We start from the raw sequence: 25452 nt of genomic DNA, 5'->3' as shown, positions 1-25452 counted from the left end.
TAGAAAGAAGCTTGTATGTAATCGTCAATTGGCAACAGATGATTGGCTGTACAGTTCGTTAATGTTCTGCTCATTATAAAAGTAATGGCAGATCAATATGCACAAAGACAGGGAGCACTTAATCGGGACCAATTTTAAGGCTTCAGTCATAACTTAGTTAATCTCAAATGGTCATCAGTGATTCGTGTGTATCATTGTTTGCCCACATCAAGCACCAATGCTGCTGGATTAACTAATAAATGTGCAGTGGCTTGCATAGTGTTTGCTTCACTCCTCCATGTAGTATCAACTGGTTGCTATATGACAAGGGACAGTGATATCTTGGTCAGTCAGTCAGTTTTTTTGTTGTAATGACAAAACCCTGTGTTACCAGTTCAAAAGATTGTGGATTTTTTTCTTTTCGTAAATTGTGTTTGGCTCAGATGATATTTTTTGGTATCGGTTAAAACTAGTTTGGGTCCAAAATTGTACTTGTTCCCGGAATGAATCAATCACCATTCAGAGTTTACACCAATTGTGTTTGTCTACAGGATTTTATAGAGCTTATAAAATAAAGTTAGTTAAGCAGGAATTGAGAACTGTTAACTGGTGTAGTATAAAATAGTTAATAAATTATTTTAAATAAACATTCTCACTTTGATTAAAAGTGCAAATTTTTTTGAATTTATTTTCATCCACATTAGTAAAATGCTCCTTATTAGTATCCTTAGTTAGATTAATAATTTTGGTTAAATTAAAACATTTATAAGAAGATATTTTATAAAGCTTTCCAATTGTAACAGGAGATTTAGTTTTCCCTCCTGGTGATTAAATAATTTAAATGATCTAAATGAGTGCTTTATTTGTAAATATGAAATTCAGTAGAAGGTGCCCCACCACATCTATTCATTTTAATGAACTCACCAAACTGGAGAAGAACATGATTAAATGCTGTGTATTTATAGCCTTAAAATTTTCAAGTTCAAGTTTATTGTCATGGGCATGCATATGTGTGATAAAAATGCCATGAAAATTAGGTTTCAGCAGCAATAGCACAGTACATTGCAAACATGAATTACATTAACATGAATTATAAATAACTTGCACAACAAATAAACAAAAATAATTCTCTGAAATATACTTTTAAAAATATGGAGTCTGTGATTTATTTAATGTTTACCATTTGAAAAATAAAACTCTTGAGTTGTACCTCTGCTAAAATTCTTTATTTTTAAAATAACATACTTTTTGTTCCCCTTACAATTAAAGATTCATATCCAGAGGACAGAAGGCTGCGATCACATGAATTGTTCACAATGCAACACTAACTTTTGCTACCGCTGTGGGGAGACGTACCGGCACTTTCGATTCTTTGGTGACCATACTTCCAATTTAAGCATTTTTGGATGTAAATATCGCTACCTCCCTAACAGACCACATTTACGAAGATTAGTCCGTGGTTCTGTCTGTGGTAAGCAAAGCATTTTAATATGCAGATTGTGTGGGGAAATAGAGAAATATTTTCATTATGCCGTTTTTAAAGAAAGTTTTATTTTATTTAGAGATACAGATCACCGTCACCATCAGAGTGTCCTGATTCCTTACATAAACAAAATTTTAAGGGAAATTTTGAAAAAAAAAATAGGTTAGGTACATTTTCTGATTCCTAAGTCTTTACTAGTGCTCCCACAGATCGTGCAGTTGGAAAGGATGTAAAAACACTGATAGAAACAATCAAAGAATAAATATAAAATCGGGGACAAACCTGTCTGTCAGCTCTTGGACCTCACCATTATCCTGCAGCATGGTTCTGACTTCCAGTACCCTGCCAATGAGGCCCCAGATATCCCAGGGCGGTAGAGATATGGCTTTTTGCATAGATCTTCTGATTTTTGTGTCTGGGAAATGGATGTCCTCAAGGAAAATGGCCGGTAAGGTTGCCCAATAGTGTTGCCTCTCAAGCAAGATTACATTTCTGTTGCCAGAAAATGGTATATATTTGCAAGAAGAGTCTTCAGATGAGTATGTGAAGAAAGCCTTAAAGAAATATTAACCACTTTGTGATCTGAACAAATTGATATTGAAATGCAAAGAGCAAGGTTACCAAACCTTTAGATTGGTTACTGTTTTTGAATGTAGTGTGTTTGTTCTCCCACCCTCCCAGCTGAACTGTGACCTTCATCGAGCAAACGTTGATGTCAGGAAGAAAGTGAAAAAAGACTGGGCAACACAATCTAGTTACCTCAGGTTCTTTTTGAATATGGTCTTAAATTCAAAAATTATTGTGTACAAGTTAAAGGTGGCAACTAATTATTTCACAATATATCAACTAAATTTTGCTGCCATGCACATTCGAACCTAATCTCTCGATAAAGGAAGATAAATAATACAAGATTTATTTGTGGCGGAACTTAATATAAAACATTGCCATTAATATTTGATTATTGCTTCATGGCCTAGCACAATTAATTTTAAACTATGTGTAAACAGAACAAGGTGCACACTGTAATTAAATGCCTGGTTCTAATCTTGATTTCAGTATTGGATTACTTGAAATCAGGTTTTTGAAATTCTGCGGACTTGAGTTACAAGTTATTAATATTTATGAATTTCTTTTTGCTTGTTCTATTTCTGATTGGTTGCGCAGTTCAGTAATTAATTAGACCTGAAAGTGTAAACTGTGTCAAGTTTTAGTTACTTACTGCCAATTTACATCGCTGGCGATTAAGGCAGCAATGAAGGTCTTCCATCTCCGGCGGTTCTGAGGGCTTCCTTCTTCATGTCAGTAGCTTCCTCTCGGTTTTCACTACTGACAGTCAATCAAGTCCCGGTTGTTTTATATTAACCCTGGGTGGAGTCTCAGGAAGACTATCACACTCAGATATAGACGGTTTGTTCATTGCTGTTTCCTTAACAATTTTGTTTTACCAGTGAGGGTTGTTAGCCCTGAGCTGAACTCCTGGAGGTATGGTGGTCCACTCTTATACTAGCCTCTACTCTTTGACCTGTTTGGCTTGGGTGACCCTACCAAGAGGCAAAGCATAAAACCCTGACTCCAGCCAACAAAGCTCTCTGGGTCGTTGAGGCACACAAGCTTCCAAAGGTTATGGTCCTCTTGTTTGTAATTTCCATTATATGTCACCAACCCACCAATTTTGCTTTGATTTTATTTGCACATGTTCACAATAGTCAGGAGTTGGATCAATATAATAAGTTGATTTATGACATTTACTGACCTCATAGGCAAATGCATCAATGAATCAGCAGAATTGCAGCACATCCCAGTGAATATTGGATGTTAGAAACGTGATTTTCTTATTTAATCATTTTCTCATTACTTTTGGAACATTTGCACATAAGGTTGAAAGAGTACAGAGAAAATTTACAAGGATATTGCTGGGCCTAGAAGACCTGAGTTATAAGGAAAGATTGAATAGGTTAGGATTTTATTCCTTATAATGTAGATGCTTGAGAGGAAATTTGATAGAGGTATAAAAAATTTAGAGGGGTATAGATAAATACAAGCTGGCTTTTTCCTCTGAGGTTGGGTGGGACTTCAATCAGAGGTCATGGGTTAACGGTGAAAGGTGAAAAGTTTAAGGGGAAACTTCTTTGCTCAGAGGGTCACGAGAGCGTGGAACGAGCTGCCAGCGCAAGTGGTGCATGCGAGCTCGATGTCATTTAAGTGAAGTTTAGATAGGTGCATGGTTTGTAGGGGTTCGGAGGGCTGTAGTTCCAGTGAAGGTCGATGGGAGAAGGCAGTTTAAATGGTTTGTCACAGACTGGATGGGCTGAAGGTCTTGTTTCTGTGCTGTACCTCTCCATGACTCTGTATCTCAGAAACAGAATCTTTAGACCAACCATGTCCATCTGGTATCTGTCCATAGTAATCCCTTTTGCCAGTGCTTTATCCATAGTCTTTAGCTATTCAAGGTGTCCTCGACACTCAGTAGCCACTCTTTTAGGTACACCTACTCATTAATGCAAATATCTAATCAGGTAATGATGTGGCATAAAAGCATGCAGACACGGCCAAGAGGTTCAGTTGTTCCGACCAAACATCAGATTGGGGAAGAAATGTGATCTAAGTGACTTTGACCATGGAGTGATTGTTGGTGTCAGACAGGGTGGTTTAAGTGGCTCAGAGACAGCTGATCTTCTGGAATTTTCATGCACAACAGTCTCAGCTTACAGAGGATAGTGCGAAAAACAGAAAAGATCCCATGAACAGCAGTTCTGTAGGTGAAAATGCCTTGTTAATGAGAGAGGTGAGAGAAGAAGGTACAGGAGCCTTAGGACTCTCACCACCAGGTTCAGGAACAGTTATTACCCCTCAACTATCAGGCCCTTGAACCAGTGGGGATAACTTCACTCAACTTCATTTACCTCATCACTGAACTGTTTCCACAACCTCTGGACTCACTTTCATGGACTCTTCATCTCACACTCTCAATATTTATTGCTTATTTATTTTTTTTCTTATTGCTTATTTTTTCTTTTGTATTTGCACAGTTTGTTGTCTTTTACACATCTGGGTGTTTGCTTGCCATGTTGGGTGCAGTCTTCCATTGATTCGTTTATGGATCTTGGATTTACTGAGCATGTCCACAAGAAAGCGAATCTCAGGGTTGTATAGGGTGACATATATGTACTTTGATAATAAATTTACTTTGAACTTTGAGAATGGCCAGACCGGTTCCAGCTGACAGGAAAGTGACAGTAACTCAAATAACAACATTAGTGTGCAGAAGAACGTCACTGAACACACAACACATCGAGCCTTGAAGTGGATTGGCTACAGCAGCAGACGACTTTAGACATACACTACGTGTAGATACTTGTTAAACGTTGCTCTCACCACCCAGTCAGGCTGCGTGTTCCAGATTCCCACCACATTCTGTATGGTTTGTGGATTGCAGTTCATGTTGTATGTGTGTCTGGTTTCTGTTTACTTCTTTTATTGCTATTTTGTGCGATTTTGATCTGTACTGGCTTTGCAGCCTGCCGTCAACAAGCGACATGGAGTTAAATTAGACTGGACTGAGCTAAACTGGACATTCCTAGACTGTTTCAATGTGTCTTTTATATTGCGTTCGTCGCTCGTTTTTTGCCGCTTGCATGAATTGTTATTTCTTTTTGCACATTGGGTGTTTGATGTTTTCTTGAGCGGGTTCTAAGGTGTTTCTTTGTTTCGTGGCTGTCTGTGAAAAGACGAATCTCAGGGTCATACATACTTTGATAATAAATGTACTTTGAATCATTAAGTGCTCGCCACTCTCTCTGTGTCCTACATAATTGTATGCATGTCTATCAGGCACCCCCTGCCCCCCACTCACGTGCTCCATCTCAACCTCAAGAAAACCAAATCCAGCCTTCCTGGTAACACACACAAAATGCTGGAGCAACTCAGCACATCTCTGGAAAAAAAGAACGGTTGCAGTTTCGAGCCGAGATATTTCATCACTTCTCGGCCCGAAACGTCGACTGTTTACTCTTTCCCACAGATACTGCCCGGCCTGCTGAGTTCCTCCAGCATTTTGTTTGTGTTGCTTGGATTTCCAGCATCTGCAGATTTTTCTTGTTTGTGTCCAACCTTTCTTGTTCCTCCTTGTAACTGGAGGGCTCCATTCCATGCAAATCCTGGTAAATCTCCCCCGCAGTTTGTCCAGTATAATCATGTCCTTCCTATAAAGGTAACCAAAACATAGTACAGTGGATTCAGATTAATTGGAAGTAGTGAAAAAGACAAAATGAGTAACAAATTATGTATTAAATAAAATACAAAACAAATTAGGACACTACCAATACCACTACAGTACTATAAAACCGGTGTGAGAAGCTTCTAATAAAATAAAGAATCAGCTATACAATAGTTTCTGAACAATTACATGTACTATACATACATGATTATATGAAATTACAGGCATGCTTAGGAAAAGTTGAAATCTTGGAATACTGTATACAACCTTGAGATTTTTCTCCTTACAGACAGCCACAATACAAAGAAACCCAATAGAACCCATTGAGAAAAAGGTCGTCAAACACCCAGTGTGCAGAAAATAAAAACAAATCATGCAAACAATAAAAATAAGCAAATGACATTCAGAACTGAAGTTCATGAAAGTGAGTCCACAGCCACGAAGCCAGTTATCAGCCAGCTGAAAATCTAAAATCTGGGCGTTCCCGGAAAGGTGAGAGCACTTGCTGCCCACCTGTAATTGCTCATAGAAAGGTAGCAGTATATCTCACCATTGCAGTTGTTCTGGTGAAGATGCTAGTGGGTTGGGGCTTCAGGATTTGGACTCATCAGTAAGGAGGTCTCGCAGCATGAGTCAGTGTCGAAGATGATTAACGGAGGTGTGAATCCCCTCAGCTGCCTTAAGTGGAGCTTCTTGAGAGTAGTTGGTGTTGCTGTCATCCAGACAGGAAGAAAGTATTTCATCATGCTCCTGACTTGTGCCTTGTGAAAGGTGAAAAGGCTTTTTGGTGTCGGGAGGTGAGTAACTTGCTGCAGGATACCCAGTCTCCGATCTGCTATTGTCATATTGGCCGGCCCAATCACTGGTCACTTGTGACCTCAGGACTATTGATTGTGAGAGTCTCAGTAATAGTAAGGTCATTGAATGTCACGGACAGCTGGTTAGATTTTCTCCTCCATCTGCCTAGCACTGTTATGGTGCAAATGTTACCATGACAGTGGCTAATCAGGCCATTAGCTAAAAGTTGTCCTGTTCAAACATATCAGATAATAAGGGGCTTGACAGAATAGATCTGGAGATGTTGAAATGCTTTGAGAACTAGTTGTTAAACTAAAGGGAGAGTCACCAACAAGGGGGCATGGTGACAAAATAAGGGGCTGGTCATTTAAAACTAAGATGTGCTGTTTGTTATGGAGGGCAGTGAATCTCTGGAATTCCTTGCCTGAGAAAGGTGTGGAGGCTGCCTGTGAGAACTTGTAGATTCTCGCCATGAATGAGCGGGCTTCCTAAGGTGCTCTGGTTTCTACCCATAGTCTGAAGTCATACCAGTTGGTAGGTTAATTGCTCGATGCAAGTTAACCTGTGATTAGGCTAGGATTAAATTAGGGGATTGCTGGATTGTGTGGTTCAAGGGGGACTTATTCCGTGCTGTATCCCAATAAATAAATAAATGCGAACTTAAAGTGGAGATAGAAATAAATATTTGTAAGATTGAGGAACTGAAGATTAAGGGGAATTCTATCAGTTATGATCATATTGAATGGTAGGACAGGTTTTTGAGGGACCCAGTGGCCTACCATGTCTGGTTTCCTGGCATTCTTTTTTATGTCTTGGGACATGCAGACATGGGCTGGTTTATTTGTATGGATTTGGGAATTAAATTGAACATTGTGCAATCATGTAGCTCCATGGTCCTGAAAAGCGTCTTGTTTTTACTGTGTACTGTACCAGCAGTTAATGTTGAAATGACAATTAAAAAGTGACTTGACTTGAATCGTTGGTGAATGTTCCCACCTTTGACCGTCCTTGTGATGGAAAGGGTAAAGCAGCTTAAAATAGTTGTGCTTAGGCTGCCACAGGGACACAGATGATTGGCCTGTTGACAACCACAACCAGATACAAGTTTGCTGATGACACGATGACACCACTGTTGTGGGCTGTATCAAAAGTGGTGATGAAAAGGAGACTGAAAATTTGTCCGAGTGGTGTAATAACAACAACCTTTCACTCAATGTCAATAAGACCAAGGAACTGACTGTGGACTTCAGAAGAGGGAAACCAAAGGTCCATGAGCAAGTAATCATCAGAGGATCAGAGGTGGAGAGAGTCACTAACTTTCAATTCCTGGGTGTCACTATCTCAGAGGATCTTTCCAGCACCCATCAGATAAATTTAATTGCAAAGAAAGCACAACAGCATCTCTACTTCCTCAGGAGTCTGTGGAGATTGGGCATGTCATCCAAAATCTAGGCAAACTTCTAGAGATGTGTGGTGGAAAGTGTGCTGACTGGCTGCATTATGGCTTGGTACAGAAACACCAATGCCTTTGAGCAGAAAATCCTACAAACAGTAGTGGATTCGACCTAGTACATCACAGGTAAAGCCCTCCGAACCATTGAGCACGTCTACATGTAACGTTACTGAAGAAAAGCAGCATCCATCATCAAGATCCTCACACCCAGGCCATGCTTTTTTCTCGCTGCTGCCATCAGGTAGAAGGTACGAGGGTCTCACGATTTGCGTCACCAGGTTCAGGAACAGTTACTGCCCCTTAACCATCAGGCTCTTAAAAGGGAATAACTACACTCATTTAAGGACTCTTCTTGTTTCATGCTCACTATTTATTTATATCTGCATTTGCACAGTTTGTTGTCCATTGATCTTGTTTACAGTTACTGTTCTATAGATTTGCTAAGTATGCGTCAGAAAAAGAATCTTGGGGTTGTAAGTGGTGACATGTATGTACTCTGACAATAAATTTTACTTTGAACTTTGAACAACCATCTTCCTTCCTGCAAGATATGATTCCAGCCACTGGAGTTCTCCACCCTCTAACACCATTGTCTTTATTTTTACCAGAATATCTTGATGCCACATTCAGTCAAATGTTGTTTTAAGATCATAAGATATAGGAGCAGAAGTAGGCCATTCAACCCATCAAGTCTGCTCCGCCATTCAGTCATGGGCTGATCCAATTCTTCAGGTCATCCCCACTCCTCTGTTTTCACCCCATACCCTCTGATGCCCTGGTTAATCAAGAACCTATCTATCTCTGCCTGAAATACACCCAATGACTTGGCCTCCACAGCCGACAGCCACTCATGGCAACAAATTCCACAGATTTAGCACCCTCTGACTAAAGTAATTTCTCCACATCTCAGTTCTAAAAGGACGTCCTTCAATCCTGAAGTCATGCCCTCTTGTCCTAGAATTCCCTACCATGGGAAATAACTTTGCTATATCTAATCCGTTCAGGCCTTTTAACATTCAGAATGTTTCTATGAGATTCCCCCCTCATTCTCCTGAACTCCAGGGAATACAGCCCAAGACCTGCCAGACGTTCCTCATTCAGTAACCCTTTCATTCCTGGAATCATTCTCGTGAATCTTCTCTGAACCTTCTCCAATGTCAGTATATCCTTTCTAAAATAAGGAGCTCTAAACTGCACACAATACTCCAAGTGTGGTCTCACAAGTTCCTTATAGAGCCTCAACATCACATCCCTGCTCTTATATTCTTTACCTGTAGAAATGAATGCCAACATTGTATTCGCCTTCTTCACCACCGATTCAACCTGGAGCTTAACCTTTAGGGTATCTTGCACAAGGACTCCCAAATCCCTTTGCATCTCTGCATTTTGAATTCCCTCCCCATCTAAATAATAGTCTGCCCATTTAATTCTTCCCCCAAAGTGCATGACCATACACTTTCCAACATTGTATTTCATTTGCCACTTCTTTGCCCATTCCTCTAAACTATCTTAAGTCTCTCTGCAGGCTCTCTGTTTTCTCAACATTACCCGCTCCTCCACCTGTCTTTGTATCATCGGCAAATTTAGCCCCAAATCCATTAATACCATAGTCCAAATCATTGACATACATCATATAAAGCAGCGGTCCCAACCCCTGTGGAACTCCACTGGTAACCGGCAGCCAGACAGAATAGGATCCCTTTATTCCCACTCTCTGTTTTCTGCTGATCAGCCAATGCTCCACCCATGCTAGTAACTTCACTGTAATTCCATGGGCTCTTATCTTGCTAAGCAGCCTCATGTACGGCACCTTGTCAAAGGCCTTCTGAAAATCCACGTCTACTGCATCTCCTTTGTCTACCCTGCTTGTAATTTCCTCAAAGAATTGCAGTAGGTTTGTCAGGCAGGATTTTCCTTTCAGGAAACCATGTTAGCTTTGGCCTATCTTGTCATGTGTCTCCAGGTACTCCGTAATCTCATCCCTAACAATCAATTCCAACAACTTCCCAACCACTGACGTCAGGCTAATGGGTCTATAGTTTCCTTTCTGCTGTCTCCCACCCTTCTTAAATAGCGGAGTAACATTTGCAATTTTCCAGTCATCCGGTACAATGCCAGAATCTATTGATTCTTGAAAGATTATCATTAATGCCTCTGCAATCTCTCCTGCTACTTCCTTCAGAACCCGAGGGTGCATTGCATCAGGTCCAGGAGATTTATCCACCCTCAGACCGTTAAGCTTCCTGAGCATCTTCTCAGTCGTAATTTTCACTGCACATACTTCACTTCCCTGACACTCTTGAATATCCGGTATACTGTAGACATCTCCCACTGTGAAGACTGATGCAAAATACACATTCAGTTCCTCTGCCATCTCTGCATCTTTCATTACAATATCTGCAGCATCATTTTGTATTGGTCCTACATCTACCCTCAACTCTCTTTTACTCTTTCTAAGTTTTTAGTATCTTCTTTGATGTTAGTCGCCAGCTTCCTCTCATAATTCATCTTTTCCTTCCGAATGACCTTCTTAGTTTCCTTCTGCAAGTTTTTAAAAGCTCCGCAATCCTTTATCTTCCATCTAGCTTTGGCTTCCTTGTATGCCCTCTCTTTTTCTTTTACTTTGGTTCTGACTTCACTTGTCAGCCACGATAGTGTCCTTCTTCCCTTTGAAAATTTCTTCTGATTTGGAATATATCTGTCTTGTACTTCCCTCATTTTTCGCAGAAACTCCAGCCATTGCTGCTCTGCTGTCCTTCCTGCAAATGTCCCTTTCCAGTCACCCTTGTCCAGTTCCCCGTCATACCACTGAAATACCGACAAACTGGATTTTATTTTTCCCTCTTAAATTTCAATGTGAACTCAATCACATTGTGATTACTGTTCCCTAAGGAAACAGTGTTTTGATGCCAAAGACAGTGACTTTCACCTCGCCTTCAGAACTCAGCCGTTTGGTCCATTTTGAACCAAAATTTAGATGAGATTGGAGCTAAAAATCCAAGCTGGGAGCTAGGGAGCAGATTATTGGTGAGTACCGCTGCATGATAACATCGCTGATGCTGATAATGGAGGGTAGGTTGATTGAGTGGCAATTTGCTAGATTGTATTTCTGTTGCTCGTCATGAAAAACAATATATCTGGGTAGGTTTCCATTACAGTTCCTGAGTATAGGCCTTCAATATTGCAACTTGGCATGCGTTCTGATCCCATAGGTTTTGTTGTATCAAGTGCTCCTAACCATTTCTTAATATCACGCAGATTTAATCAAAGCACTTACTTACGGCCTGTTATGCCGCTGGCATTTAGGGCAGCGATGAAGGTCCTCCTTCTCTGGAGGTCTTCAGGGCTTCCTTCATCATGTCAACAGTTTTCTTCTTGGTTTTCACTACTGTCAGTCATGCAAGTCCTGGGTGAAGACTCCGGAATACCGGCGCACTCGGATGTAGAAGGATACTTCATTGCTGTTTCCATAACAATTTTGTTTGACCAATCAGGATTGTTAGCCCTGAGCTGAACCCTCGACCAGTGGATCACTCCTAGTCTGGCCTCTAACCTTTGACCTGTTTGGCACAAGTGACAATACCAAGAGCCAAAGCATACAGCCCTGACTCCACTGAACATAGCTCTCCGTGTCATTGAGGCATGCAAGCCTCCATACCGCGACAAGGTGTGACCCATGTGAAGGTTATAGATTTAATCAGATTGAGTCAAAAATGGCTTCTGAGATAAGACTTTAAGACATAAGAGAAGAATTGGGTCTTTTGGCCTATCAAGTTTTCTCCACCATTCTATCATGGCTGATTTATTTTCCCTCTCAATCCCATTCTCCTGCTTTCTCCCTATAATGTCTGACACCCTTACTAATCAAGAACCTTTCAACCTCCACTTTAAACATACCCAGTGTATGACTTGGGCAATGAATTCCACAGATTCACCACCCTCTGTCGAAAGAAACCCCTCTCTGTTCAGAAGAGACATTATTTTATTCTGAGCCTGTGCCCTCTGGTCCTAGACTCTCCCACTATTACATATATCTCCTCTGCATCCACTTTAACTTAACCTTTCAATCTACAGAGTAGTAACTATAACAGGATCAATGAAAGATCAACCAGAGTGCAGAAGAGAACAAACTGTGCAAATGCAAATATAAATGAATAGCAATAAATAATGAAAACATGAAATAAGAAGATAAAGAGTCCTTGAAGTGAGATCATTGGTTGTGGGAACATTTCAATGGATGGGCAAGTGAGTGTAGTTAACCCTTTTTGTTAAAAAACTTGATGTTTGAGAGGTAGTAGCTGCTCTTGAACATGGTGGTGCGAGTCCCGAGGCTCTTGTACCTTCTACCTGATGGCAGCAGCAAAATAAGTGCGTGGCCCTGGTGGTAAGGATCTCTGATGATGGATGCTGCTTTCTTAAGTCAGCGGTTCATGTAGATGTGCTCAATGGTGGGGGGCAGGAGGGGGGAGGTACTGGGCCATTCAAAAGGATTAGTGTTTCCAGACCAAGTCATGATGCAGCCAGTCAAAACACTCTCCACTATACATCTGCAGAAGTTCGGCAAAGTTTTTGATGTCATGCCGAATCTCCCCAGACTCCTTAGGAAGTAGAGGTGCTGTCTTTTATCTTTCCAACCCACCTGGCTTCATCTGTGACCTAATGGCCTCCTCCCATTAGCCTCTTTATTGTCACCCCTGTCCATAACTAGATGCAATAGGATTGCTGAGTTTTGAACTTATCGACTGGTTGTGATATTAATTATGGTTAATTCCTAAACTATTTCCATATCTAAAGAGCAGCACTGAGATCTGCAGTGAAAGTGGCTTCTGGGCTGCGTGTCCAATGCACACAGAGTTCCCTCAATCTACCATTGGTCTATCACCACTGGATGTTGCAGGCACTAGGGTTTTTTTTTCATCTCTAGGTTCTGGGTGGGTTCGTGGATCAATTTGGTAAGAGCATATTTCAGTGCTGCATCATCGACATGATTTTCCACAGCAGTGTTCCAGTTTTACAGGTTATATAACGTCACTGCAGTGAGAGACACGGTCACGTGACCATCGTGCACCTGCAATCAGTAACCTCCCTTCTATCAACAGAGCACTTTTGTTCTTTTAGCATTCAGTAGCATGTGACCTGCAGCTAAAAAAAAAGAAATAAGTGTTGTCGCAATCTGGGGGGGGAGGGTATCACTGAAATATTAAGGGAATCAAGGATCATTTAAATGTCAAGCATGGCTGATAAGCAGTTTGCTTATACAGGTTTAAGTACATGTTCTATCTGCATGTGATAGAACTATTTATGAAACTGTTCAGAATGGGCCTACAATGAAGCATGCTTGCAAGGCAAAACAAGACCAGAACAGCATTTTAAGATCATTTAAAATTAAGATGATTTTTCTACGGTATTTATATTTAGAACGTGTTACAACATATTGCAGCATAAGAAAACAAAACATTAAAAGATGATCTTGCTTCAAAAGTGCTTCATTGGTTTAAAGGCTCTTTGGGACATCAAAAGCAACGCATACAAAATGCTGGAGTGACTGAGCAGGTCAGGCAGTACCTCTGGAAATGAATATAATATAACCATATAACAATTACAGCACGGAAACAGGCCATCTCGGCCCTTCTAGTCCGTGCCGAATGCTTACTCTCACCTAGTCGCACCTACCCGCACTCAGCCCATAACCCTCCATTCCTTTCCTGTCCCTATACCTATCCAACTATTTTTTAAATGACAAAATCGAACCTGCCTCTACCATTTCTACTGGAAGCTCGTTCCACACAGCTACCACTCTCTGAGTAGAGAAGTTCCCCCTCGTGTTACCCCTAAACTTTTGCCCCTTAACTCTCAACTCAAATATAGTCAGTGCTTTGGGCTGAAACCCTTCATTGGGGCTGAAAAGGAAGGGGGAAGACACGGTGGGAGTAGTAGGAGGAGGGTAGCTTGAAGGTGCTAGGTGAAGCCAGGTGGGTTGGAAAGATAAAGGGTTGGAGAGGAAAGTGGACCACAGGGGAATGAGGATGAGGAGGGGCAGCAGAGGGAGGACATAGACAGGTGAGAAGGGGTAAGAGGCCTGAGTGGAAAATAAAAGAAGTGGGGGGGGGGGATGGAATTTTTTTTTTGGCAGAGGAAGAAATCAATATTCATGCCATCAGGGTGGAAGCTAAGCAGACAGAATATAAGGTGTGGCTCCTCCTCCCTCGCATTTAAGAAAGGTGCAAGTCTTTTATTAACTTGAGCAAGAGAAGAATTCTCTTTTAAAATCCAAAGCGGGATCTTATTTATGTTTCCAGCATGCTGATTTTCAATACCTGATTAATTTGGTGAAAGAAAATATTTGAAAGATTGAATGAATGGAGAAAGCTAAAGAACAGTCAAAGTAATTCAGTGTGGGTGCTTCTCTCATTTTCTCAGACCTATCCTCAAGGCAGTGATTTTCATCTGGATTTGGCGCTGATAGGTCATCAACAAACAAGGGCTGCTTCTCAGTCAAGTCATCTGTTGAAGTGTGGCACCTGATGGAAGCAGCTAATTGAGAAGCTGTAAGATTTAAGATGAGCTTTATTTGTCACATGCACATCGAAGTGTACAGTGAAATGCATTGTTCGCGTCAACAACCAGCACAGTCCGAGGATGTGCTGGGGGCAAGTGTCAACATACTTCCAGCGCCAACAAAGCATGCCCAGAACTTTCTAACCCTAACCTGCACATCTCTGGAGTGTGGGAGTACGCCACAGAACCCAGAGAAAACCCGTGTGGTCACAGGAGAAAATACAAACTCCTTGCAAACAGTGGCGGAATTGAATCCACTGCAATTCCCCTAACCACTGCACAGCTGTGCCACACCAAACTTGCAGATCCAACCTTCATATTTCAGTACTTTAACATGTGCATTTAAAATCAAGGCCTGTAATTTCCTAATCGCAATTCACCAACCAACAGTCACTAACAGTAGTGATGTACACAAAATGGTGGAGGAACTCAGCAGGCCAGGCAGCATTTATGGAAAAGAGTACAGTTGACATTTCAGGCCAAAACCCTTCAGCAGGACCTGCTGAGTTCCTCCAGCATTGTGTGTTCACTGCTTGGATTTCCAGCATTTGCAGTTTATCTCTTGTTTGTCACTATCAGTAGTACTTATTATGAGAACTATAAGCTAGTTTTCTAGTCTCCCTGGAATTTGTATTATCTGCATCTTAAAAAGGTGAAAACGAGGGCCCATGCTCTTTACACAAGTACATGACAGTAATCATGGACCATTCTGATCTTGCATTGAATGAGACACTCTTATGGTGACCTAACTAATCCTGGGTAGATGGTAGCAATTTCCATTGAAGATAGTACAAGAAAACAGAAATCACATACAGGTAGTCCCCGGGTTACGTACGAGTTCCGTTCCTGAGTCCGTCTTTAAGTCGGATTTGTACGTAAGTCAGAACAAGTACATCCGGTATTATTTAGCGTCAGTTCGTCAAACGTTTGTCTTAGTATATAGTATATATTTTTACCTTTCTATGCATATAAAACACTTAAGAAATGTATGTATTCCAATAATTAAACCGCTGCGTTGCTTAGTAAAAAGTGTAGCTTTCATCGGGGCAGGGCCTTTCACATGCTCCATTATTCTCACTTTATCTGTTATCCTTTAAAATTGTTCCGATCGTTGACCGACTGTAGCCTAACGCTTTTCCAATGACCGATGCCGTTTCACCTCTTTCCAAACGCTTTATTATTTCCATTTTATTTTCAATCGCGTTCGCTTCCCGTCAATGGAACAGAAACACTGCGGGCAGCGGGTCCCAACCTCCGCCAGCTCCCGAGGTCCGCTGGGTTCTAAGGACCACCACACTGAGTCTAAATGGGACAAGTGGGGGCTGTGCTGGGTTTGGGTATTTGATCCTCCACAATATTCCGCGTGGGAATTTAAAACCGGAGGTGGCAGTGTTTTTTTTTACGAGGTCGTGTTGTGAGCTCGACATCAACCCGGCGCGGAGGGTACGGGAGTCACTGGATCGACATCAACCTGGCACGGGAGCGGTCTGTCACTGGATCGAACTCACTGATCTCACTGCGCCACCAGCCGACCGGAACGGAGTGGCGGGGGGGGGCCGGGGTCAGGGTGAATCTTACTAAGAAAAATTTATAGAGCTCTATTTGTGGAAAAGAAATCCATCTGATTTAGGCGCTCTGAATCTGTGAATTAATGAGTCAAAAGAGTCAGCTCAGCTGACTCATTACAGAGTGATAGCAGATTGATCTTTGTTCTGTGAAATTTCTGGTCCATTGAAGTCAATAAAGCTGAACATTACAAGTGACCATGATGAATTTATCCCTCCGAATTTTAGAAGTGGGGTATGTTCTCTAGCATGGTTCAGTAAAAATGGAAATACTAAGAGCAACATGAACAGTTTTTGTGCTCAGTATGGGTGGAGAGAGCTGAGCAGCCAACTAAAGAGGGGAGAAACAGCTTATGACGCATCCGGTAGGAAACGTTGTGCCAGACAGTAGGATCTGACAAGCTGTGAACGCGTGGGCGGGAGGGACCCGTGGATCATACTCACTGTACCAAGGTGTGGCCCAGAGATCCAGCGCTGCAACCCCGAGACTCTGGTGAGAAACGAGAAAATCTGCATTTGCTGGAAATCCAAGCAACACACACAAGATGCTGGAGGAACTCAGGAGCTCAGCAGGTCAGGCAGCATCTATGGAAAAGAGTAAACAGTTGACACTTCAGGCCAAGACCCTTCATCAGATTTCAGTCAGATTCAGGTGAGAACGGAAGCTGATAGTATTCAATGATTTATTTGAAGACCGGTATAAAGTTATTATTGAACTACATAATTATTATTGAGCTACATAATTAACAGGATATCAGGAGTCAAACTAAATGACATGTTTTTATTATTAACCAGTATTCTTACAATTCATTTAAAAATGTAATTCATTTTTTGTAACTGCTTCACCATGTATGGAGATTTTCGCTATCCAACTAAGAAATCCCCAACTTCAAACCTAAGACACACTGAATCATTTAATGCCAATAACCGTGGTAAATGACTCCTAATTCCTGTCCTGCCGGATGTTGGAAATGGTGAGTGTGGGATGAGTAGCACAGAAGGGGTGACAGGTGGGAAGGTGACGCAGATGCCAGCACACCCAGCCCTGAGGCACCAGGGAAGGTCGTTTGATTCCAGACAATTGGTTTAGCCATATGATCTAGGCCTCATATGGAGCCAGTGATCATTAATGGAGAATGTGTGGAGCAGGTTAAGACCTACAAGTATCTGGGAGTACAGTTAGACGAGAAGCTAGACTGGACTGCCAACACAGATGCCTTGTGCAGGAAGGCACAGAGTCGACTGTACTTCCTAAGAAGGTTGGCGTCATTCAATGTCTGTAGTGAGATGCTGAAGATGTTCTATAGGTCAGTTGTGGAGAGCGCCCTCTTCTTTGTGGTGGCGTGTTGGGGAGGAAGCATTAAGAAGAGGGACGCCTCACGTCTTAATAAGCTGGTAAGGAAGGCGGGCTCTGTCGTGGGCAAAGTACTGGAGGGTTTAACATCGGTAGCTGAGCGAAGGGCGCTGAGTAGGCTACGGTCAATTATGGATAACTCTGAACATCCTCTACATAGCACCATCCAGAGACAGAGAAGCAGTTTCAGCGACAGGTTACTATCGATGCAATGCTCCTCAGACAGGATGAAGAAGTCAATACTCCCCAATGCCATTAGGCTTTACAATTCTACCGCCAGGACTTAAGAACTTTTTAAAAGCTATTATTAATGCTTTTTGAGATAGTGATTTAGATGCATATCATATTTTTTACTGAGTTAAGTATTGTATGTAATTAGTTTTGCTACAACAAGTGTATGGGACATTGGAAAAAAAGTTGAATTTCCCCATGGGGATGAATAAAGTATCTATCTATCTATCTAGTGATCGTTACAGAATGTCTGTCCAGTGCTTTCTGCTTCCTCGCCTCTCCCTTTCCCCTTTTCCCAACCACGATTCCCCTCTCCCTGCCCCCTTCCCACTCTCAATCCGCAATAGAGACCCATATCAGAATCGGGTTTATCATCACTCACGTACCATGCCTATAAAAAGTATTTCTCCCCCTCCCCCAGAAGTTTTCATGTTTTATTGTATTAGACCATTGAATCATAGTGGATTTAAATAGGCTTTTTTGAGACTGATCAACAGAAAAGGACTCTTTCATATCAAAGTGAAAACAGATCTCTACCAAGGAATCTAAATTAATTGCAAATATAAAACAAAATAATTGAGTCTGTATGTATTCACCACCTTTAATATGACACACCAAATCATCGCAGGTGTAGCCGATTCGTTTTAGAAGTAGCTATTAGTTAAATGGAGATATGTTTTTGGAAACATGTGTACAGTCGAGGTGTTTCAATTGATCATAATAAAGATACACCTCTATCTGGAAGGTCTAACTACTGGTGAGTCACTAACCTGCCAAAAACTACACCATGAAGACACTCCAAGCAAATCTGTGAAAAGGTTATTGAAAAGCACGTCAGGAGATGGATACAGGAAAACATCCCAGTCATTGAATATCCCTTGGAGTACAGTGGTCAGTCATCAAGAAACGGAAAGAATATGGCGCAGCTGCAAATCTGCCTAAAGCAGGCCATCCTCAAAAACTGAGAAAGAAGGGGACTAGTGAGGGAGGTCACCAAGAGACCTATGACAACTCGGGAGGAGTTACAAGCTTCAGTGGCTGAGATGGGCGAGACTGCGCTGACAATAACTGTTGACCGGGTGCTTCACCAGTCACGGCTTTATAGTAGAGTGGCAAAGAGAAAGCCACTGTTGAAAAAAACTCACATGAAACCTTGGCTAGAGTTTGGCAGAAGGCATGCGGGAGACTCTGAAGACAGCTGAGAAAGGTTCTATGGTCTGATAAAACCAAAACTGAGCATTTTGGCCATTAGACTAAATGCTCCATTTGGCATAAGCCAAACACTGCACATATTCAAAACACACCATCCCTACCGTGAAGCACGGTGGTGGCTACATCATGTTATGGGGATACTTCATTGCAGCAGGCCCTGGAAGGTTTGTGAAGGTAGAGGGTAAAATGAATGCAGCAAAATACAGGGAAATCTTGGAGGAAAACCTGATGCAGTCTGCAAGAGAACTGCAACTTGGGAGGAGATTTGTTTTCCAGCAAGACAATGAACCCAAGCATAAAGCCAAAACTACACAGGAATGGCTTAAAAACAACAATGTTAATGTAATGTCCTGGAGTGGGGTGGCCAAGTCAGAGTCCAGCCCTCAATCCAATTGAGAATTTGTGGCAGGACTTGGAAAGGGCTCTTCCCACTCACGATCCCCATGCAATCTGACAGAGCTTGAGCAGTTTTGTACAGGAAAATGGGGGAAAATTGCAGTGCCCTGATGTGCAAAGCTGACAGAGATCTACCCACACAGACTCAAGGCTATAATTGTTGCCAAACGTTGCTACTATTGCTAAAGGTTGCTAAATATAAAAAAAAATTAAAAATATAAAAAATTGCTACTAAATATAATTGCTACTAAATACTGACTTGAAGGGTCATGATTGGGTTTTTTTTGGCAGCAGTAGAGTGCAATACATAAAATTACTGCACAATTGTTTGTCAGTATGTGGCAGCACTAGCGGGCAAGTAGGGAAAATGACTGCCAGGGATTAAAAAAGAAAAGTTTGGCTCATGTAGAAGCCTTGTAAGAATACTTGTAAACAATTGTGTAAAGAGGTCATGCTGGTAGTTCTCCTCCAACTCACTTCGCAAGATCTAGATTGATGATAGTGTTATTTTTAAGCAGGCAAGTTTGCTTTCATTGGCAACAATTCACATTTTTGTTGGAACTGTTTAGACGGTCATTATCTTTGACCCTTACACTGAACTGAAATATAATGCAAGGAATACTTGGGGCGCCACACTTTCGCAGTGGTTAGCACAGCGCTGTTATAACTCAGGGCATCGGAGTTCAGTTCCAGCGTCCACTGTAAGAAGGTTTGTACATTCTTCCCGTGAGCACATGGGTTTCCTCCAGGTGCTCTAGTTCCCTCCCACAGTCCAAAGACATGGCGGTTGGTAGGTTAATTGGTAATTGTAAATTGTCCTGTGATTAGGCTAGAGTAAAATCAGATTACTGGGTGTTGGAGCTCATTGGGCTGGAGGGGCCTATTCCAAGCTGTATCTCTAAATAAATAAATACTGACTGCTTTTGCCTCTGTGTGCACCTACTGTCTACTCTCAAAGTGCTCACCCACTGATAGGCAGATTTGCACCTCACCACAAATGATCTAGGAAAGGAAGAATGTGTCTTTATATATAATTATTCTAACAGGTTTTTTTTCATCTTACAGCTGGAAAGTTACTGATTGCTCCTTTGATGCTGGTTTTGGTTGTGGTGGTTGGAGCCATAGCATTTGTAGTAGGTAAGAAATAATGGACTCTCTGATTTAAGTTTTCCAGTTAATTATGAACTAATTATTTGGTAAAATTGTCGACTTTACACAAAATTATTCCAGCAAATATCTTTATGTCACCGATTGTACAATTTTCCATGCAAATTATTTTCCTTGCAAATTATTTTACATAATGGCATCTTATTTTGGTTGTTATAAAACTGATAATGTGGAAATACAGCTATTTCACATTAAGCTATCAGAACTGAAAATTCAGAAACACTTGTATTTCTTGATAGCTTTGACAAGCAGCTAAGCCAATGAATGTTGCTTGGCTGTCTGTTCAGCCTCTCAGCAATCCTTGGCCGAGATGTCAGCCTACCCATCTCCCCATGCCTGCACAAGATTTTTTCATCATAGCCAGCTGTCTGAGCTTAGCGTTAGTCATTCAGCAAGATGCCCTCCAGTGAAACAACAAAGTAAGTGCAGACTTTAGTTTTTAATCCACAAACCGGAAACTGTGCAAACATGTGGCTGGGACAATCATTGCCTCACAGCACCGCAGGCTATCCACTCCTGACCCTGGGCGCTGGCTGTGATTTGTTTGTACATTCTCCCTGTGACTGCATCCAAGTGCTCCAGTGTCCTCCAGCATCTCAAGAATGTCCAGTTGCTGAAGAGATTGCAGAGGCATTGATAACAATCTTTCAAGAATCAATGGATTCTGACATGGTTCCGGAGAACTGGACCATTGCAAATGTTACTCCACTCTTCAAGAAAGGAGGGAGGCAGAAGAAAGGAAATTATAGACCAGCTAGCCTGACCTCAGTGGTTGGGAAGAGGTTGGAGTCAATTGTTAAGGATGAGGTCTCAGGGTACTTGGAGGCACCTGATAAAATAGGCCAAAGTTAGCATTGTTTCCTTTGGGGAAAATCTTGCCGGACAAACCTGTTGGAATTCTTTGAGGAAATAACAAGCAAGATGGACAAAGAAGAATTGGTGGATGCTTTGTACTTGGATTTTCAGAACACCTTTGATAAGGTGCTACATATGAGGCTGCCGAACAAGATAAGAGCCCATGGTGTTACAGGAAATATCCCAGCATAGGTTAGAGCATTGACTGATTGACAGGAGGAAAGAGTGTGAGTAAAAGGAGCCTTTTCTGGTTAACTGCTGGTGACTAGTGGTGTTCCTCAGGGGTCGCTGTTCAGACTGCTTTTTCTACTGTATATCAATGATCTGGATGGTAGAATTGACAGCTTTGTGCCCAAGTTTGCAGACAATATGAAGATAGGTGAAGGAGCAGGTGGTGTTCGGGAAGTAGGGAGGCTGCAGAAGGGCTTAGACAGATTAGGAGAATGGACAAAGAAGTGGCAGGTGAAAACAATGTTGGAAAGAATATGGTCATGCACTTTGTTAGAAGGAAGAAAAGCTTAGATTATTTTCTAAGCAGGGATAAATTTCAAGGACTGGGGTGCAAAGGAAGTCCTTGGGTAGGATTTCCTAACTATTAATTTGCAGGTTGAGTTGGTGGTGAGGAAGGCAAATGCAATGTTAGCATTCATTTTGAGAGGACTAGAATAGAAAAGAGGGGATATAATGCTGAGGCTTTATATGGCACTGGTGAGGCCTCACTTGGAGTATTGTGAGCAGTTTTGGCCCCCTTATTAAGAGAAGATGTACTGGCATTCGATGGGATTCCGATGAGATGCAGGAGAATGATTCTGGGAATGAACAGGTAATCATATGAGGAGCATTTGATGGCTTTAGGCCAGTACTTGCTGGAATTTGGATGAATGGGGGGGGGGGGGGACCTCACTGAAACCTATCAAATGTTGAAATGCCTAGATAGAGTGGATGTGGAGTAGATGTTTCCCATTAGGGGGAGGTCTTGGATCAGAGAGAACAACCTCAGAATAGAGGGACATCCATTTAGAATGGTGATGAGGTGGAATTTCTTTAGCCAGAGTCAAGTCAAGTTTATGTTTGTTTAACTATATACATGTATACCGTCAAATGAGACAACATTTCTCCACACCAAGGTGTAAAGCACAGTAGTACATATTACATACTACAACTTAGGAAGATAAGAATTAAATATATAAATGAATTCCACATAAATATAATAGTAAAGTGCATACATTAAACATTGTAGGGTACAGAACAAATTAACCAGTGACACTTTGAATGCGATGCGGCAGAGAGTTCAGAAGCCTAATGGCCTGAGGGAAGAAGCTGTTTCCCATCCTCACAGTTCCGACTGTATGCATCGGAGTCTCCTGCCTGATGATAGAAAGTCAAAGAAGATGCTGGATGGATGGGTGTGATCTTTGGTAATCCAAGAGCCCTGCGTACTCAGCACTCCTGATAAACTTCCCTGATGGATTGTAGGGAGATGCCTATGATCTTCCTGGCCGTTCTGACAGTCCTTTGTTGGCACTCTCATTCTGATGCTCTTCTGCTCTCGTACCAGATGAAGATGCAGCTTGTCAGGATGCCCTCAAAGGTGCTCCTGTAAAATTCAGTTTAGGGCGCGGGGCAGGGCGGAGGGCGGGGTCTCACTTGCCTCAGTCTGTGGAATTCATTGTAATGGGTGGCTGTGGAGTCCAGGTCACTGGGTGTATTCAAGGTGGAGGTCGATAGGTTATTAATTAGTCAGGATGTAAAAGATTACGGGTGGAAGGCAGGAGAATTGGATTGAGAGGGAAAAGGGATCAGCTGTAGTGAAATGGTGGAGCAGGCTCTATGTGCTGAATGGCCTAATTCTGCTCCTATGTGTATGGTCCTATGGTTACCTCACAAGCAAAGTTACATGAAAGTCTCCCTACTTTTATACTCGTTACTGCATGCAATAAAACACTGAATTCCATTAGCTTCCCTCACTAGTTTATGAACCTACAGACTAACAATTAATCTGTCATTTCCTGTATAATGAACTCTTAACCTGGTTTACAGCAGCCCTTTGTAGGGCAACTTTATTTATATACTTGTTTTCCCATTCTTCCATCCAAAGTGGATAACCTCACATTTTCTCACAGTATATTCCACTTGTCAACTTCTTCCCCCGTCGGTTAACCTGTCTAAAGCAACACAGACAGACACAGACACACAATGCAGGAAGAACTCAGTAGGCCAGGCAGCATTTATGGAAAAGAGTAAACAGTGGATGTTTTGGGACAAAACCCTTCATCAGGACTGGAAAGGAAAAGGAGAAGTCAGAGTAAGAAGATAGCAGGAGGGAGGGAGGAAGGAGTACAAGGTGGCAGGTTATAGGTGGAACCAGCAGAGTTGGGGGTGAAAGTTTTCGGCCTGAAACATTGACTGTTTATTCTTTTCAATAGATGCTGCCTAACCTGCTGAGTTCCTCCAACATTTTGAGTGTGTTACTTTGGGTATCTTTCATCTACAGTAGTGGTCACCAACCTTTTTAAACCCCAGATCGACCCCAGATCAACTAGTTACATGTATGTGCACCGGGGCAGAAAAGACCGGAAGTAAAACCCTGCAGCCCGGAAGTAGAAATAATGTATGAACACCAGGGGTACCCACCCTTTTTTGCACCACGGACCGGTTTAATATAGACAATATTCTTGCTGACGGGGTGGGGAGGGGGAGAATGTTAAACAGGACGGGAATGCAGCGATACTCGAAGCAGGTTCCTTATGTCCAATCTATTCCACAATTTAGTTTTCGTGGCTCTCGGCACTTAGCTTCTGTCCCGCACTGCTCACGTTTTTTCCTGCTCACAAAACTCAATGAGTTTGCCTTTAAGTGCAGGGTGCTTGGACTCAGGGTACCGAAGCAGTTTTGAGGGCTTCATTACCTCATTAGACAGCCTCCGGGTCCGAGCTCCAGTCTCCCACCCACCCACCGCCAGACGCCTTGGCCAGGTGCGGCTGGTCGTGGGTCGGGTGAGAGGACAAGGTAAGGGCCGGAGGTCCCCGCGGCGGTCGCAGTCCAGAGAAAGCGACCAACCGAGCGAGGAGTGCAACAGGGCACACGCCCACCCCCCTGTAGGATCTATCGGCCGACAAAAGTTTGTTTCAGTAGATCGCAGTGCGGTAGCTGCTCTGATACTTACAAAACGCTGAGCCTGAATTAGGTCGTCTGCAAATATTTTAGCACCGAGTTCCCCACAAACATTCAGTGTGTTAAACAGGTTTAGAGGCAGCGCTCCAGGCCAGTAGCAACGGCACTTCCTGCCGGCCGCCCGAGGCCAACCAGTGATCCCTGGCGCGAGGGTGCCACTGCGGTTAGGCGACTGATGACCTCGCGTGGGTTCAAGTTCAACAGTGGCCGTGACAGGGAATGAGGAAAGGTGCAGCTGACTCCTATCGTTTCCTCACGGCCTGGTGGTTGGGGACCACTGAATTACACTGTGTAGTGTGGGGGAGCTACAGGCATGCGCACTGGGCAGAAAGAACCGAACTAAAATCCCACAACCCAGAAACGATCTCTCAGCAGTATTCGTGTATTGATTTTTCTTTTTTTTCCGAGATCTACTGGGCAAGTCTCAGAGATCAACTAGTTGATTGTGATCGACAGGTTGGCGACCACTAATCTACAGTACCTCTGGTGTTTTAATTAACCTTTCTATATTCTTCTATGAGCTCTTTGCTTCCTCTTCACAAATATGTTCCAATTAGCAACTTTAACTACAATGCTGTCAGCTCCTTTAGCCAAGCTAACAATGTGAATTATAAGCTATCGGGATCCCACAACTGATCACCATGGTGCCCCCCCCCCCCTTTAAATACTTATTGCCAATCCAATTATCCATCGATTCATTGTCTCTGTTTTCCATTAGTAAGTCACTCTCTTATCCATACTAAGATATTAGTCAAGCCCCATACTATCTTCTGCAGTAACCTGCAATATAGCACCTCATTAAATACCTTCAGGAAATTCAAATACACTACATCTAGAATTTTGCCACTTTGTGTTTGTTGTTCAGTATTTGCAGCATCTGCAGAATCTCTTGTGTTTGATTTATCTTTATCCTCCTTTTTTTGTTATTTCCACAAAGGATTCCACCAAATTTGTCAGTGAAGATTTCCCTTTCATAGAACAATGTTGATACTCTTCTGATTGACCAAGTTT

At 42.2% G+C, this 25452-nt stretch overlaps 1 protein-coding gene across 2 annotated transcripts in view; it reads left to right on the top strand.

Annotated features, from left to right (window-relative positions):
• Window positions 1–25452, top strand: part of rnf217 (ring finger protein 217) — a 105710-nt gene that overhangs the window by 67440 nt on the left and 12818 nt on the right. The window contains exons 4-5 of one of the 2 annotated variants that reach the window (XM_073057366.1): window positions 1249–1450; window positions 20311–20382. In XM_073057366.1, the coding sequence (XP_072913467.1) occupies window positions 1249–1450; window positions 20311–20382 (274 nt within the window). Of the gene's footprint in view, window positions 1–1248; window positions 1451–2143; window positions 2260–20310; window positions 20383–25452 lie in introns of those variants that run through there. The other variant, XM_073057367.1, reaches the window with a different exon arrangement.

The sequence above is a fragment of the Hemitrygon akajei genome, chromosome 9 (genome assembly GCF_048418815.1).
Source record: "Hemitrygon akajei chromosome 9, sHemAka1.3, whole genome shotgun sequence".
NCBI classification, from domain to species: domain Eukaryota; kingdom Metazoa; phylum Chordata; class Chondrichthyes; order Myliobatiformes; family Dasyatidae; genus Hemitrygon; species Hemitrygon akajei.
The sequence above is the reverse complement of the archived record's forward strand: the minus strand, read 5'-3'. Positions and strand labels throughout refer to the sequence as shown.